Here is a 14,591-nt window from a genome sequence, read left to right as displayed (position 1 = left end):
GAGACAAAGCTCCCTTCTTAAAAAGTCAACGGCAATCAGCTTCATAGTTCCGCATTTGACTCAGTTTAAGGCACATTAAGTAAGCTCAAAAATAAATAACAGCCAACCTGGAAGGAGTGAAAGAAATGAACATTCAACAATAATTAAAAGAGTGTCGAGAAGTCAATCATTTTAAAAATAAAACCTTTTAACTGGAAGACAAACAGATATTTTTAGAGTAACAGAGTTGAAACTTTTAACAACAACTATTCTAATGAATAGATATAGTTTTTTAAGTAGGCTAACTATGTATTCATCCTGTCTCATTTCATCAACCCATTAACCACCACATTGTTTTAACACCATCTTAATTTAATTTATATTCAAATAGTTTTTTAAGAGGAACAATGTACCTGATAATAATGTACTCAAAAACTTAGTGATCCACCTAAGCTAAACAACAGCTGAAGGTGTTCTCAAATAAGAACGAAACATGTACTGTTTATAATTAATTAATTTGCTAAAAAGCAAATAAAAAGTATCAAAAAGGTGGATTTTCAATTATTGTAAATCTCTTGGTGAGTGTCATGAGAATGCCTTGCTTTTGTGCTGGATGGTGGTGCAATAGATGGTATGTCCCAAGGAGCTGTCGGGTTTCTTTCTTACTAGAACATCCAAGAAAGGAAGGCATCCGTCCGACTCCATCTCCATACTGAATTTAATTGAAGGATATTGCTGATTAAGGTGGTTTAGAAATAGAATTTTCTCAGGACCTTTTGTTCAGACCACAAATGCATCATCAACAAACCTCCACCATATCATAGGTTTGACACATGCCGAAGCAATAGCCGCCTCCTCCTCAAAATGCTCCATAAAGAAATTAGCCACTACAGGCAAAAGTGGACTTCCCATAGCCACTCCGTCCATCTGTTCATAAAAATTCCCACCCTACAAGAAATAGCTGGAAGTCATGCAGTGGTAAAATAGCTTAGGAATGTCCTTGGGGAACAGGTATTCAATGAAAGACATGACCGAGTCAATTGGCACTTTAGTGAACAAGTACTGCACATTGAAACTCACCAAAAATGCATTAGGTTGAGGAGTTATGGTTGACAGCTTGTTGTGAAATACCGAGAGTATTTGACGTTTGATTCAGTATGTCCTGTGTGTGGCTGAAGCAATTTGCTTAGGTATTTAGCCAAAGCATACATAGGAGAACCCATCGCAGTAACAATAGGTTTGAAGGGAACATCTTTTTTATGGATCTTAGGAAGTCCATATAATCTAGGTGGCACAGTGTCCCCCGGGGACAGATGTTTAGCCTCCTCTTTTGGAACTGAGGATTGTCTTAGGAGCTTCGCGGTGGCATTGGGCACATGAGTGGTAGGGTCATGTGAGCTCGGTCTGTAAACAGGCTCTGACGATATAGCCGAGATCTTATTCTTATACTCGTCAGTGTCCATAACCATTGTTACATTACCCTTATCAGCTGAGAGAATGAATGGTCAGTTCAGAATCATCTTTAAGTTCCTTCAGAGCTCTCCTCTCGCCTCCTTTTAAATTGGGCGCAGGTGCAACAGCGGACCTTATGAGTCTCACGCATTTCTGTCTTAACTCCTCAGCCTCATCCATAGGTAGTTTGTGGATGGCTGCCTCAACGGAAGTAATTAACTCCTCAGTGGTAATTGTAGAGGGAGCAGCAGCAAAATTAAGACCCCTAGCTAGAACTGTCGTTTGGTTCTCATCCAAGGATTTCTTGGAAAGATTGGCGACATTTTTACTAGCATCCAGGTTCGTGCAAGAGACAATCTGTTTCTGCGCTAGTCGGAGGAACTTTGATTTCTGTCTGAATGACACCTGGTTTAATTTGCGTTCAGCCTGTATAGCCGTAATGTGATCGAAAGACAACCACAATTTCTGCGAGAGAGTGTTGCTTAACAGCAGGTGTTACCAAAACAACTCTCGGGAAACTGAGTCCAGTTCCTTACAAGTGTAATGCACTCTCTCAATCACAAGAGCCTTGCTAGCACGTGGATATATTTTCCTGGCCTTCGGAGTATTTAATGTGTGCTTCAGCTTTGCACACTTGGGAATGATGTTGTGGTCCCTGTATCTCAGGAGAAAGCATAAAGAAGAAATTTGCTGAAATTTGAAGCCTTCTTACAAGTATCCTCCCCATAGAGGTTTCTAATGTTGCCATTCTTTCCAAGAAATCCTTGGATGAGAACCAAACGACAGTTCTAGCTAAGGGTCTTAATTTCGCTGTCGCTCCCTCTAAAATTCCCACTGAGGAGTTAATTACTTCCATTGAGGCAGCCATCCACAAACTACCTACGGATGAGGCTGAGGAGTTCAGACACAAATGTGTGAGACTCATAAGGTCCGCTGTTGTACCCATGCCCAATTTAACAAGAGGTGGGAGGAGAGCTGTGAAGGAACTTAGAGATGATTCTGAACTGACTATTCTCTCAGCTGATAAGGGTAATGCGACATTGGTTATGGACACTGATGAGTATAAGAATAAGATCTTGGCTATATTGTCAGAGCATGTTTACAGACTGACGTGACCCTACCACTCGTGTGCCCAATGCCACCGCGAAGCTCTTACGGCAATCTTCAATTCCGAAAGAGGAGGCTAAAACATCTGTCCCCAGGGGACGCTGTGCCACCTAGATTATATGCACTTCGTAAGATCCGTAAGAAAGATGTTCCCCTCAAACCTATTGTTAGTGCGATAGGTTCTCCTATGTATGCTCTGGCTAAATACCTAAGCAGATTGCTTCAGCCCTACATAGGATGTACTGAATCATACATCAGGGACTCTCTGTGTTTCGTCAACGAGCTGTCAACCATAACCTTTCAACCTAATGCACTTTTGGTGAGTTTCGATGTGCAGTCCCTGTTCACTAAAGTGCCAATTGACTCGGTCATGTCTCTCATTGAACACCTGTTCCCTGAGGACATTACTAAGCTATTTTACCACTGCATAACTTCCAGCTATTTCTTGTGGGGTGGGAATTTTTACGAACAGATGGAAGGAGTGGCTATGGGGAGTCCACTTTCGCCTGTAGTGTCTAATTTCTTTATTGAGCATTTTGAGGAGGAGGCTATTGCTTCGGCGTCCGTCAAACCTATGATATGGTGGAGGTTTGTTGATGATGCATTTGTGGTCTGGGCAGAAGGTCCTGAGAAACTTCTCCTTTTTCTAAATCACCTTAATCAGCAACATCCTTCAATTAAATTCAGTATGGAGATGGAGTCGGAGAGATGCCTTTCTTTCTTGGATGTTCTAGTAAGAAAGAAACCGGATGGCTCCCTTGGACATACCGTCTATCGTAAGCCTACCCACACAAATTGCTATCTTCATGTAGATTCTCACCACCATCCAGCACATAAACAAGGCATTCTCACGACTCGCCAAGAGGGCGAGACAATTTTGTGAGCCATCAAATATCCAGGTGGATATCGACACACTCAAAGTCACGTTCAAGGATAATGTTTACAGCAATTTGCAGATTCATGGAGCCCTGCATCCCGGAGAAACGACCAAGCAAAGCTCACAGAAGGATGAAGTGAAGGGAACTGCCTACCTGCCTTAACATTCATAACACCACAGATGGAATTACCAAGGTACTCCGCAAACACAATATAAAAAGTGTTTGGCACCGTCACTAAAATTGCTCGCAGTCTGGGTAAAACCAAGGACAAATCGTCCCCACATTTACATCCTGGTGTATACGAAATTCTCTGTACGTGCGCTAAGGTATACATTGGCCAAACAATCCTGTCCATTGGTACTCGTATCAAGGAACATGAACGTAATATTCGTCTCAACCAGCCAGACAAATCAGCAATAGCTGAGCACGCTCTATCATCAGGTCATGATGTCTTGTTCCAAGATGCTCGAGCTCTTACTCACACAAGACACTACAGGTCCAGAATTATTGGGGAAGCTGTGGAAATAGGTAGAAATTCTAACAATTTGAACAGGGACACTGCCAGCCATTAAGGATTTACGTAGGTAGTTCCCTTCCCTGTCCCTTCACTATTGTTATTTTGTTTCTGTGTTTTTCAAATTCGTATGTTCCTAATCGCCAGATGTTTCATTCCAGACTTGTGTCAATGTCATACCTTCATATGTGCGTACGCCTGTTATGTTATGCGACCCTCTCAGACTGATTCTTATGGTTCCGTTAGCTTCCGCTTCAAACGCTAGCGCTGTACCGCGTACGAAGAGCCATCTGGTGACGAATGAACGTATCATTTCCACTTCTATTGGGTAACATCTAAATTCAAATCTCATTGTTTTAGAAGCCTTTCTCAAGGAGAGTTGAGATTTTCTTCTGATGATGCAGAACATAGTTCTCTGTGAAACATAAAGAATTTTACCCTATTTTCTTGACACGGCATAAGCCCAAAAGCCTATATAATGTCTATATAAAATTAAACTGGCTATTTGTCAACTTTTTGACTTGTAATATTGTTTTAATAGTCTTACAAACAATTTTGTATTCATTGGGATTGTAAATTTTTTTCCAAAGCAAGCGTTGTATAAATTAAAAGCAATGGGTGGTGTGAAGAGCTGTGAGGGGAGTAAGGAGGCCCTGTAAAAAAAAAAAATGTTAAAAAATTGTTTGTACTTAAATAAATCATGGCTAACTGAATTTACTAAAAACAAAATATGCATTTATTGGCCAAATATTACAAACCTGAAATTATTAAGGGTGTAATTCTTCCTAAAGAACTTATAAAAAATGCATGGCATTAGGTACTGGAATGTTGCTGATAGTTATACTGAATATACTGGAAATATACTGGAATTTGGAAAACGGAATTCAGTAGACACCCTGCTTTTCCAAGTTTCTGTTTGCAGCATTGTGTACAATTTTCCAATGAGGAGGACAACAGCGGTCTGATAGTTGCTTTGGAAGTCTTATTTTCTCCATGCCTCAGATTGTTCAAACCGATGGAGTCACGACTCCCTAATTTTATCTTTGATGGCAAATTCATTAGAACATATCTAATCTGCAAGTTCCACCAACATCTAAAAGCTTTATACCAAGAATTGTATGTAAATACCACATTTGAAATACTTTCAGCTTATGCAGGTCTGCAGCTAACAATGTCCAGGTTTTGGAACCATGCAGAAGAATTGGAATAGTAGCACCATTTAATCTTCAGGCTGAGATTTTTCTTTTCTTCAAGCACCCCTTTCTGCTGGTTAAAAAAAAAAAAACAGCCTGGGCGTTACCATTCTAGGCAGTGATATCACTTGAGGCTACCACTTTTGAGGCTGAGATCTGGAAACCCAGATATTTAAAACCATTTACTAGCTCAATATATTCACTATTTAGAATCAGTCAGTTGTACTCTATTCACATCTACACAGATACACTGCCTTTCTTGCATTTAATATGAGGCCCAGTTGTCGTGTTCTGTTGCTAATATCCTCCACAGTGCCTGATGCCTGTGATTCTTCCATTACAATCGTATCGTCAGCATAATTAGCATCTTTGAATGATAGCCCATTTGTGCCACATTACCCCCGTTTTATCATTCATACTGTTTTCCATAATCCAATCTGTCTCAATGTTGAAGAGAATGGAACTAAGAACACAGCCTTGTCACATTCCTGTTAGGTGGTGCTTCCATTAGCTTTGACTTTACAAGCAGTATTATCATAGAGTTAGTAAATAATACACTAGAGATAGCAGCGGCGCCACTGTCTGCGAGTGAATCACTGAAGCGAGCGGAGTATGTTGAAATCGCAGCTCTTTGGCAAAAAGCTCACTCCATTGTACTCATCAATCTAAATAGGGGACTAAACTGAGTGGATATAGATATCGTTTAAAATTCTTACATGTAAACATTCTCAGATACTGCAGTAGGCCTATACTTGCAATGCTTCTCTTCAGTAAAAGAGAAAGCCCAAAAAGCATAAATACAGGAGAAATGCATGTTAAAAGAGGATGGTGTTCAAGTGCAGTTAAGTAACACAAAATCAATTTACTGTTCATATTAAGTCTTCTAGCAACGTATGTTTCAAAGGAGGGCACGTATATTTTGCTATCTTTTGGGTAAATGACCAGGACTTTGGTATAATTCTGCCCAACGACCAAAGATGTCCTCTCTCGTGCAAAACAAATTAGCTAGTTAGGCCTAAGAAGTGTTGGGGTAAAGTAGACAAAATATTGTCATTGCCAGTTTAGAAGCTGGGTTTCTGAGCCCAAGCAGGTTCGAGCCTTGCTCAGTCCGGTGATACTTAAAGGTGCTCGAATATGTTAGCCTCTTGTAGATAGATTTACCACCACATGAAAGAACTCCTGTGGGGAAAAAAATTCAGACAACTCAGCGCCTCCGAAAACCGTGTAAGTAGTTCGTGGGATATAAAGCCAATATTATTATTATTATTGTCGATGCTTTCTAAATGTGATTTCAAGTGGAAATATGACACTCGGTTGTGGTTTCAGCCTATTATGAAGTTTTTATTTAGCTTTTGCTGAAATGTATGATTTGCTTTAATATTTTAACAAATAAAATTATTTCCATTAATGGAAAGGGAGAGAGGTAAATTATATGATTGAAGAGAACTGAAAAAATACGTGCAATATTTTTTACAGTTTGCTTTATTTATTTTATTTACCTATGTATTGTTTTTGCATTTATTCGGCTGATGATGACCCAGATTGAGGTTGAAACCGGTACCGCTTCCGCTTACAATTAAATAGGAATGTAACACCACATTTCTTATTTACTTGTATTGAATAGGTTGAACTACGTTATTTGTTATTTCAGTTTGCTTTATATCGCACAGACACAGATAGGCCTTGTGGCAATGATGGGATAGGAAAGGACTAGGAGTAGGAAGGAAGCGCCCGTGGACGTAATTAAGATACAGCCCCAGCATTTGCCTGGTGTGAAAATGGGAAACCATGGAAAACCATTTTCAGGGCTGCCGACAGTGGGGTTTGAACCCACTATTTCCCAAAAGCAAGCTTACAGCTGCGCAGCCCTAACTGCATGGCCAACTCGCTCAGTCAATAATTTATTTTGCCTGTTAAATAGTCCTATATGACATTTAAAGGAATAATAATATTGATGAAAGTAAAGGACTCAGATGTTCACATGATGTTGCACATCTAGTTTCTAAATTGTAAAAATCTGGTAAGGTATGAATGCGACTACGGTGCCAATGCTACCTCTAGTGTATTATTTACTAACTCTATGAGTACGATCATGCTTACATTTCTTGTGCTTGTTTGACATCATGAACCCACTTCTACCCGAATTTCTTTGTTGATATAGTACTGATAATGTGTCTGATTAACTTGTGTATCAAGATTCGCAGAAATCTTTTTGTATGGTACTATAGATATAATACTATGGAAACTGTTTTAAAATATTTTGTGCTATGTATGATATATATTTATTAGTATTCTTGAAACTAATATTAGCCTCTTGATTACATAATCTCTCTTTGTATTACAGAAAGCACTGGCTATGCATAGAGTTCATATGAATAATCGCCCTCTGTATATAGTTCCTGACAAAAGTATGCCCAAAGGAATTTCTAAAGGCCTGATACCAAACAAGACAAAAGATGATGAGCAGAATATATACAGAGTATGTGTGAGTCAGCTTCCATCATCGTAAGTATTTTAGAATATTGAAGAGGGAGCTGTGTACTGTGGAACCTCGATTCATCTTCGGCAGGATCACATAAAATCCCGATAGATGTAGGGACCTGATAGATGTGGGGAAATGCCAGTTATAAAGCAATTAGAATTATAATACTTAAAACACTAATACACAGTTCAAAAACATTAGGGGAACATGTTTTTGAACGTATGCCATGCTCCACAAAACAATACCTCACACCCAGGTATATTACCAACTAAACCGTTATTATTTACCATTGAAGTATACAAAAGAACATCGATAGATTCGCGTTCATTTTCAGAATATACGGAAATGTCCAAATAGGGGTGAAAACAAAGTGATAACAGTCCTCCAGGGGGGATTTTTATCACAGTTGGAGAGCTTCAGTATGGTGTATGTCCTCCACAAACATTTATCGCAGCTTGGCCCCTACGTGGCATGCTCCGTATAAGTCAATGGAGGTCACGTTGCGGTATCAGGTTCCATTCTTCAATGAGAGCCTGTTCGAGGTCTTTGAGAGTCTATGGTGGAACAGGACACCCACAAACACTTCTGTCAAGTCTATCCCACACATGCTCGATGGGATTAAGGTTGGGACTCACTGCTGGCCATTCTATCTCTTGAATGTCCAGTTCTTGCAAGACAGCTCTGGTGATGCGCACTACATGAGCCCTGGCATTGTCGTGCATGAGTACGAATTCAGGTCCAACACCATATGTAGCAACCAACACATGCTGTAACAGTATCTGCTAGATGTACCCTGCAGCGGTAAGACTACTATCGATACTGATGCCAACCCATACCATCACAGAACCTTGTCCGAATCAGTCGCCTTCCTGGACAACATTTGGCATGTAATGTTCACCACGGCGTCTCCATACATGTTGACGTCCCTCATGCTGTGTCAGGGGAAATCTGGACTTGTCTTTGAACAACACACGTCTCCGTTGGCGAAGTTGCCAGTTGATGTGTGTGCGGGCAAACAGAAGGCGAGCTGCGCGATGTTGCTGTGTTAAATGAGGCACTCAAACAGGACGTCTGGGTCGAAACGACACTTCTCTTAACCTGTTCCTTACTGTCTGGTCAGACACCGTGACTCCAGTGACCCTCCTGAGGTCTTGTTGCAGTTCTGTGGCAGTTGCTGAACGACGCCGCAACACACAGATGGTCAGATATCGGTCATCCTGTGGAGTTGTCATGCGTCCATGACCTTGTCAAACCCTCCTTGTGAACTGGCGTGTCTCATTGTAGCGAATCCACAAGCAGTGAGTAACTGATGGAGAGACATTGAGGTCTACAGCAACACGATGAAAAGTCCATCCTTCCTGGATCAAAGTGATGGCCCTTGCGACTTGAATCTCGTTAAGATTTCTCATGGGATGTGCTAGTTGACGTACAACGTGCTCAAATGACTGAAGTAGTCTGTGTACCTCACAATGACACGCAGACGCACCGCTATTCACTTTGTTTTGAGGGGTCACCTTTCAGTTTCATGCATGGCTACGCCTACAAATGGAGAACAACTTTGATTTGACATACCCAGAGTAGCTAAATTCTCATTGTATGCTGTGCGACCATTGGAACCCCATCTACCAAATTAACGCTCACATACCAGACATTACAAAACATGTTCCCCTAATTTTTTTGAACTGTGTATTATGCAAACACTTAAAACACATAATGATAAAAGAAATATTACAGTCCACATTTTACATATTCACACTTTACGCTAAAAGTCTTTTCATTACTTTGTCATAAAATCTTTTTAAAAAGTCCTTGATAGACTTTTTTCTTTGGCTGTGGGAAATACCAGTTTCAAAGCAATTGCTTAGATAATACTTAAAAATAAAGCACATATAGTTATAGAAGCACTTAGAACATGATCTATAATGCCAGCGAAGAAAGCCTCAATTGCTGTATATAATGATAAATAATGTAATAACAAAAAATATTACGGTATACATTTTATACCTTCACACTTGCAAAAAATTGTTACGGTACAAGTACTTTCTTTTAAAATCTGTTAAAAAAAAAAAAAGTCTAATAAATTTTTCTTTTATTGCCTTGAACATGTTTCATGCGGAGCAGTGCACTTTCACTGTATAAAATAGTTTGCCGCTTGCTGCCGTCTTTATTGTAAACATAAATGTAGGTTTGCAGCGTTTCTAATGCGCTCATAGCTTGGGGAAAGTTTGGCAGTGATTCAACCTCGTCGAGGTGGTCACTGTCTATTGACACTTTGTTCACGCCCAGTTTTTGCCAACCATCACACATATATCCCTCATCAATGACGTCATTTTTTTGACTCTTTTATTGGAGTCACGCTTCCAGAAACAGTTATGAATTGTGACTGGCAAGATCTGATGCCAAGCCGGCATTACAAATGTATTGCTGGCAGGACATTGATTTTCATTTTTGTTCTTTTTCCATTGTCCATGAGACACAAGACTCTTTGCACCATCTGCTTCCTGCAACACTATTTGAAGCTCTTTATAATGCCTGCATCCAATGGTTGCAGGACAGTAGTTGTATTTGGGAGGAAAACTACAATCGTTATGTTATGAAGGAATGTAAAGTCCTTGGAAAGGTGAGCACAGTTGTCTATAAACAAAATTATCTTCATCGCAAGACCCCATAGAGGTGTTCAGCCCGCAAAGAATTCCTACAAAAGTTTTGTGGTTGCCCAAGCTTTGGTGTTGGAAATATATTGGACTGGCAACTTCTCAGTATTTTTAAAATAGCTGATTTTCTGAAACTTTGCTAGGCACAAGTGTGTTGGATCCGTCAATGTTACAATGCAAAAGAACGGTCGAACGATCTTTCGCTCTTTTCTCGTCATGACATGCCTCTTCTAACTGCTAGTGTATGGTCAGGAGGACAATAATTGTAAAAGAGACCCATTTCATCTACGTTATAAATATCTTGGGGTTCGTATCCCTCAAGCCGCGCTCCAAAATTTTCCAACGTATCTGTAGCAGCCCTCTCACCTGCTAGCTTCTTATGTATTAACCTGTGCCACTCTTTGAAGCGGGAGATCCATCGTATAGGAGCTGAGAAATTCTTTATATGCCTTCTTTCCATGACCTTGAGGGCTTTCTCTCAGAAGATGCTTCTTTCCACAGGAATGCCCAATGCTGGGACTCCTTCATACCAACAAAGAGTACAACCTACAACTCACTGTATGTGGCTTTCCCAGTCTTTCTCTTCCTCACGGACATTACACGTTTTCTGTTTGGTCATGTATTTTGCATTTTCTACTGACAATGGAATTTATTGTTGATGATGCTAAACCCTGTTGTTTATCAATGTCAGTCTTCTTTTCTGTGGAGGGTTAGCAACAGAATTACATTTCTGTGGCTCCCACGCCACATGGGTATAGTGGGAAACAAATTAACTGACAGGGCATCCAGGGAGATGGTCACATTGCTCACATTGTTCACATTGCCCCCATTGCCATACAAGGTTCTAGCTAATGATATTCATTCTCAGTTGAGACATTTGGTAATGTCCCATTGGGAGCTGGAGTGGTAGACCACCCTTCTTTCAAATAAGATCAGAGAGAAGCAGTGGTATTATGTCATCTTCATCAGACTCGTTGGCTGAATGGTCAGCGTACTGGCCTTCGGTTCAGAGGGTCCCGGGTTGAATTCCCGGCCGGGTCGGGGATTTTAACCTTCATTGGCTAATTCCAGTGGTTCGGGGGCTGGGTCTTTGTGCTGTCTCCAACATCCCTGCAACTCGCACACCACACATAACACTACCCTCCACCACAATAACGCGCAGTTACCTACACATGGCAGATGCCACCCACCCTCAACACAGGGTCTACCTTACAAGGGTTGCATTCGGCTAGAAATAGCCACACAAAATTATATTATTATGTCATCTTCGGGTTGGGTATGGTATAGCAACGCACTTATTAAAGGGAGAGAAAGACCCCCCCCCCCCCCCTCCGTATGCTTGTGGTGGTCATCTGACCATAGCACATATCCATATAGAGTGCGCGGACTTGGCCCATCTGTGCTGTAGTCTAAAACTTCCGACTACCTTCTCCCTCGTTTTACGAGATGAATAGTCAAGTAGACCTCGTCATCCATTTTACGAGGGATAGTGGCCTGTTTTAATGTACTTAAAGGTGAAGTTCTTATCTTTATTTGTTTTTAAGTTTTCTTTATTGTTAATTATGCTTTTTTCTTTTGACTATATATTTAGCAATTTTTTGTTTTTAATATAGTTGGAGCTTTAAATCTGTCTAAATACATGACTTCACTTCAGAGGCCATTTTATTACATTTTAATCAATGTTTAAATAATTTTATAGGAAAATTAGGCATTGCAAATGAGATCCACTCATATTTTAAATTCATAGCCATTTTCCTCATTTCTATATTTTTAAAATCCTAGTCTGTGGGTAAATTTTTTAAGGCTGCGGGATCACCAGTACTCCAGTTAAAATGTTTATGGAGAGAGAAAAATGTGCCCGAGGATTGGGAAAAGGGGGTTAAATACCAATATTCAAGAAAGGCGATAAGAAGATGTGGATAATGTAGAGTTTGAGGGATCTTCCACCATTCAACACATTGCAACAATTTATTAAATTATAAGAAGACCGGTTTTGACTCCCATGGAGTCGACATCAGTTCTTGGTAAAAATTAAATTAAGGGAAAATCTGATAACAATCATCATAACGAAAAATCCTTGCACCTATAGGTGGTTGCATGGAAATACATCATTGAGTTGATAGATATAACCTTGAAATGCAACATACACTTGACAAGGAGAACTTGGAGCTTAGAAAGTTCCCAGTTCTGGCTCTAACAGTCTTGTGTTCATAGAACTCTGAACACTGGAATTACATGTACTGGATTGATCGTAACTTACAAAAGAAGATGTGGAGTAACTACCAAGGAATCGCCACCATTTCCCATGTTGCCAAGATAATGGAAAGGATATTCAAAAGAAGAATTAGAGAAAAGATGAAAAGTCAGTTATGAGAGGAAAAATTTAGATTCAGAAGTGGAAGGTCAACAGTGGAACCCATTTTCATTCTGAGACAGATCATGGAAAAGAGCTGGGAAAAGACTTAGAAAAGGTAAATGACAGCATCCCCAGAACAAAGTTGGAAAAGCCTGACACAGGGGCATTGGCAAGGAACTAATAACAATGATAAAAGCAATATACAGCATTACCCTTCTTTTACACTTTTCAAGGGACTCAAGGAATGCTGGTGTAAATGGCAGGAAAGTGTAAATCATGAGAAAAGTTTTATGTATGTAAAAATGCTCAGGAAAAGGAGGGAAATGTTGCCCAAATGCTTATTATTAATTTATAGAGTACAGTAGAAGTCCATTATAGCGACTACGACATATAACGAGAACTCCGTTATAATGCCAGCCTTTTTCTGTCCCTTGAAAATTTCTTTAATTAAACTGTGTATTATGCTTGATTACAGGGATAATCCTATCACTGATGCATCCGTTACTACCAGCGATTAAGCGTGCGTAATTTTTTCCATTATCAATATTTCTGCACTCCAGCGATAACATTGAAAGTGATTGATCATCTTTGGTATCAATTTTTCGCTATGTGCACTAGCGAGTTCTCTCATAGACTAGCATTCTATAAGCACAAATTGAAATGAAAGCTAACATGTTTTTTGCAATAAAAGCGTAAATAACTTGGCCGATAGTAGTAATTAACTCGTTAGAAATAAAGGCTGAAGTAAACGATCGCTTAGTTTTAAAACTATGTACTGAAATTAAGAAAGAATATGATACATCTCAAGACATGGCACAGAGTGGATGACTGATTTCGGCGGTTAGTTTATTCAGTAAAACCTCGTTAAGTATTTCTGCAGGGGACAAGGAAAGTTAATGTGTTAAGCAAATAAAAACTGTCCAACATGAATATTTAAACACTTGATATGATTTTTTCCGACATGCATGCATTTTACGTCGTATATTTACGGTACAGTGAAAGATATAGGTTATCTACTGTTTCTAAAGATGCAATGAGAGTATTAAAAACCGTGAAAAAGACGAGAGAACAAATATGGAAACCTTTTCCACTAGGGCTTAATAAATAAAAACAGTGTACTAAAAGGTGTGTAAAATACCTGACAAGTATAAAAACTTTTGCAGTGGGTCCCTTAAAAGTATCAGCGCATTATTGTAGATCACTCTCTTTGACCATGAATTATTTGGGGCTTAAACTCTGCCATGTGTGAGAGAAATTACTTTGATGGTCATCTTGAATGCGACAACACTTTGATCGACTCGAAGGTGCAAGTTTCAACATATGCGCCACCGTTGAAAGATGCGGATGCCTGTCCACCTGGATTTATATTCATTAATAAACGATTTCACAACTTTTTCAATATCTATAACGGGGCTACCACAAAACAAATATGCACCATTCTAGTTAACTTCACACGTATATGTCCTAATCCTTACGTAGTCTATCACACAACAAATATTTGCTACCCTTCACTGCATCACTCAACACGGAATACATTTTAACTTTTGAATGGAATGGAAAATACAAGCACAAACACACTTACTGTTATTCAGCAATATCAATGAAAACCGGAGAGCAAAACTGAAGTTTCCTGCAGCTAATGGCTGCTAACGTTCCGGAATTCAAGGCCATTTCCTGTTCTCGCGTAACTTTCCTCGACCTGCCTCCCATGGCGAGGGCTCTGATCTGTGTTAGAGATCACATCACAAGGGATGGCAAAGAACAATTTTGGGGCTAGAAAAAATGTGATCGTACTGAGCGGTAATAGTGAAATTTTGTGATGCGATAAATGAGGTATTTTTAAATAGATTTAATACGACATGAATTGGGACTTCAAATTTACGACTTGTTAAGTGAGAAATCATCTTAATGAGGAACACGCACTACGAGGTTTCACTGTATATTCTCGCATCTGATTAAATTTTGGAAAGGCTGTT

The 14,591-nt window shown here is 39.7% G+C and overlaps 1 protein-coding gene across 2 annotated transcripts in view; it reads left to right on the top strand.

Annotated features, from left to right (window-relative positions):
- The window catches only part of LOC136874088 (uncharacterized), a 149,262-nt gene that overhangs the window by 73,231 nt on the left and 61,440 nt on the right, over positions 1 to 14,591 (top strand). For both annotated transcript variants that reach the window (XM_068227654.1, XM_068227655.1), the window contains exon 4: positions 7,468 to 7,628. In XM_068227654.1, the coding sequence (XP_068083755.1) occupies positions 7,468 to 7,628 (161 nt within the window). The remainder of the gene's footprint in view (positions 1 to 7,467; positions 7,629 to 14,591) is intronic.

The sequence above is a fragment of the Anabrus simplex genome, chromosome 5 (assembly GCF_040414725.1).
Source record: "Anabrus simplex isolate iqAnaSimp1 chromosome 5, ASM4041472v1, whole genome shotgun sequence".
In the NCBI taxonomy this organism is placed as follows: Eukaryota; Metazoa; Arthropoda; class Insecta; order Orthoptera; family Tettigoniidae; genus Anabrus; species Anabrus simplex.
This window is presented reverse-complemented; position numbering and strand designations above follow the sequence as displayed.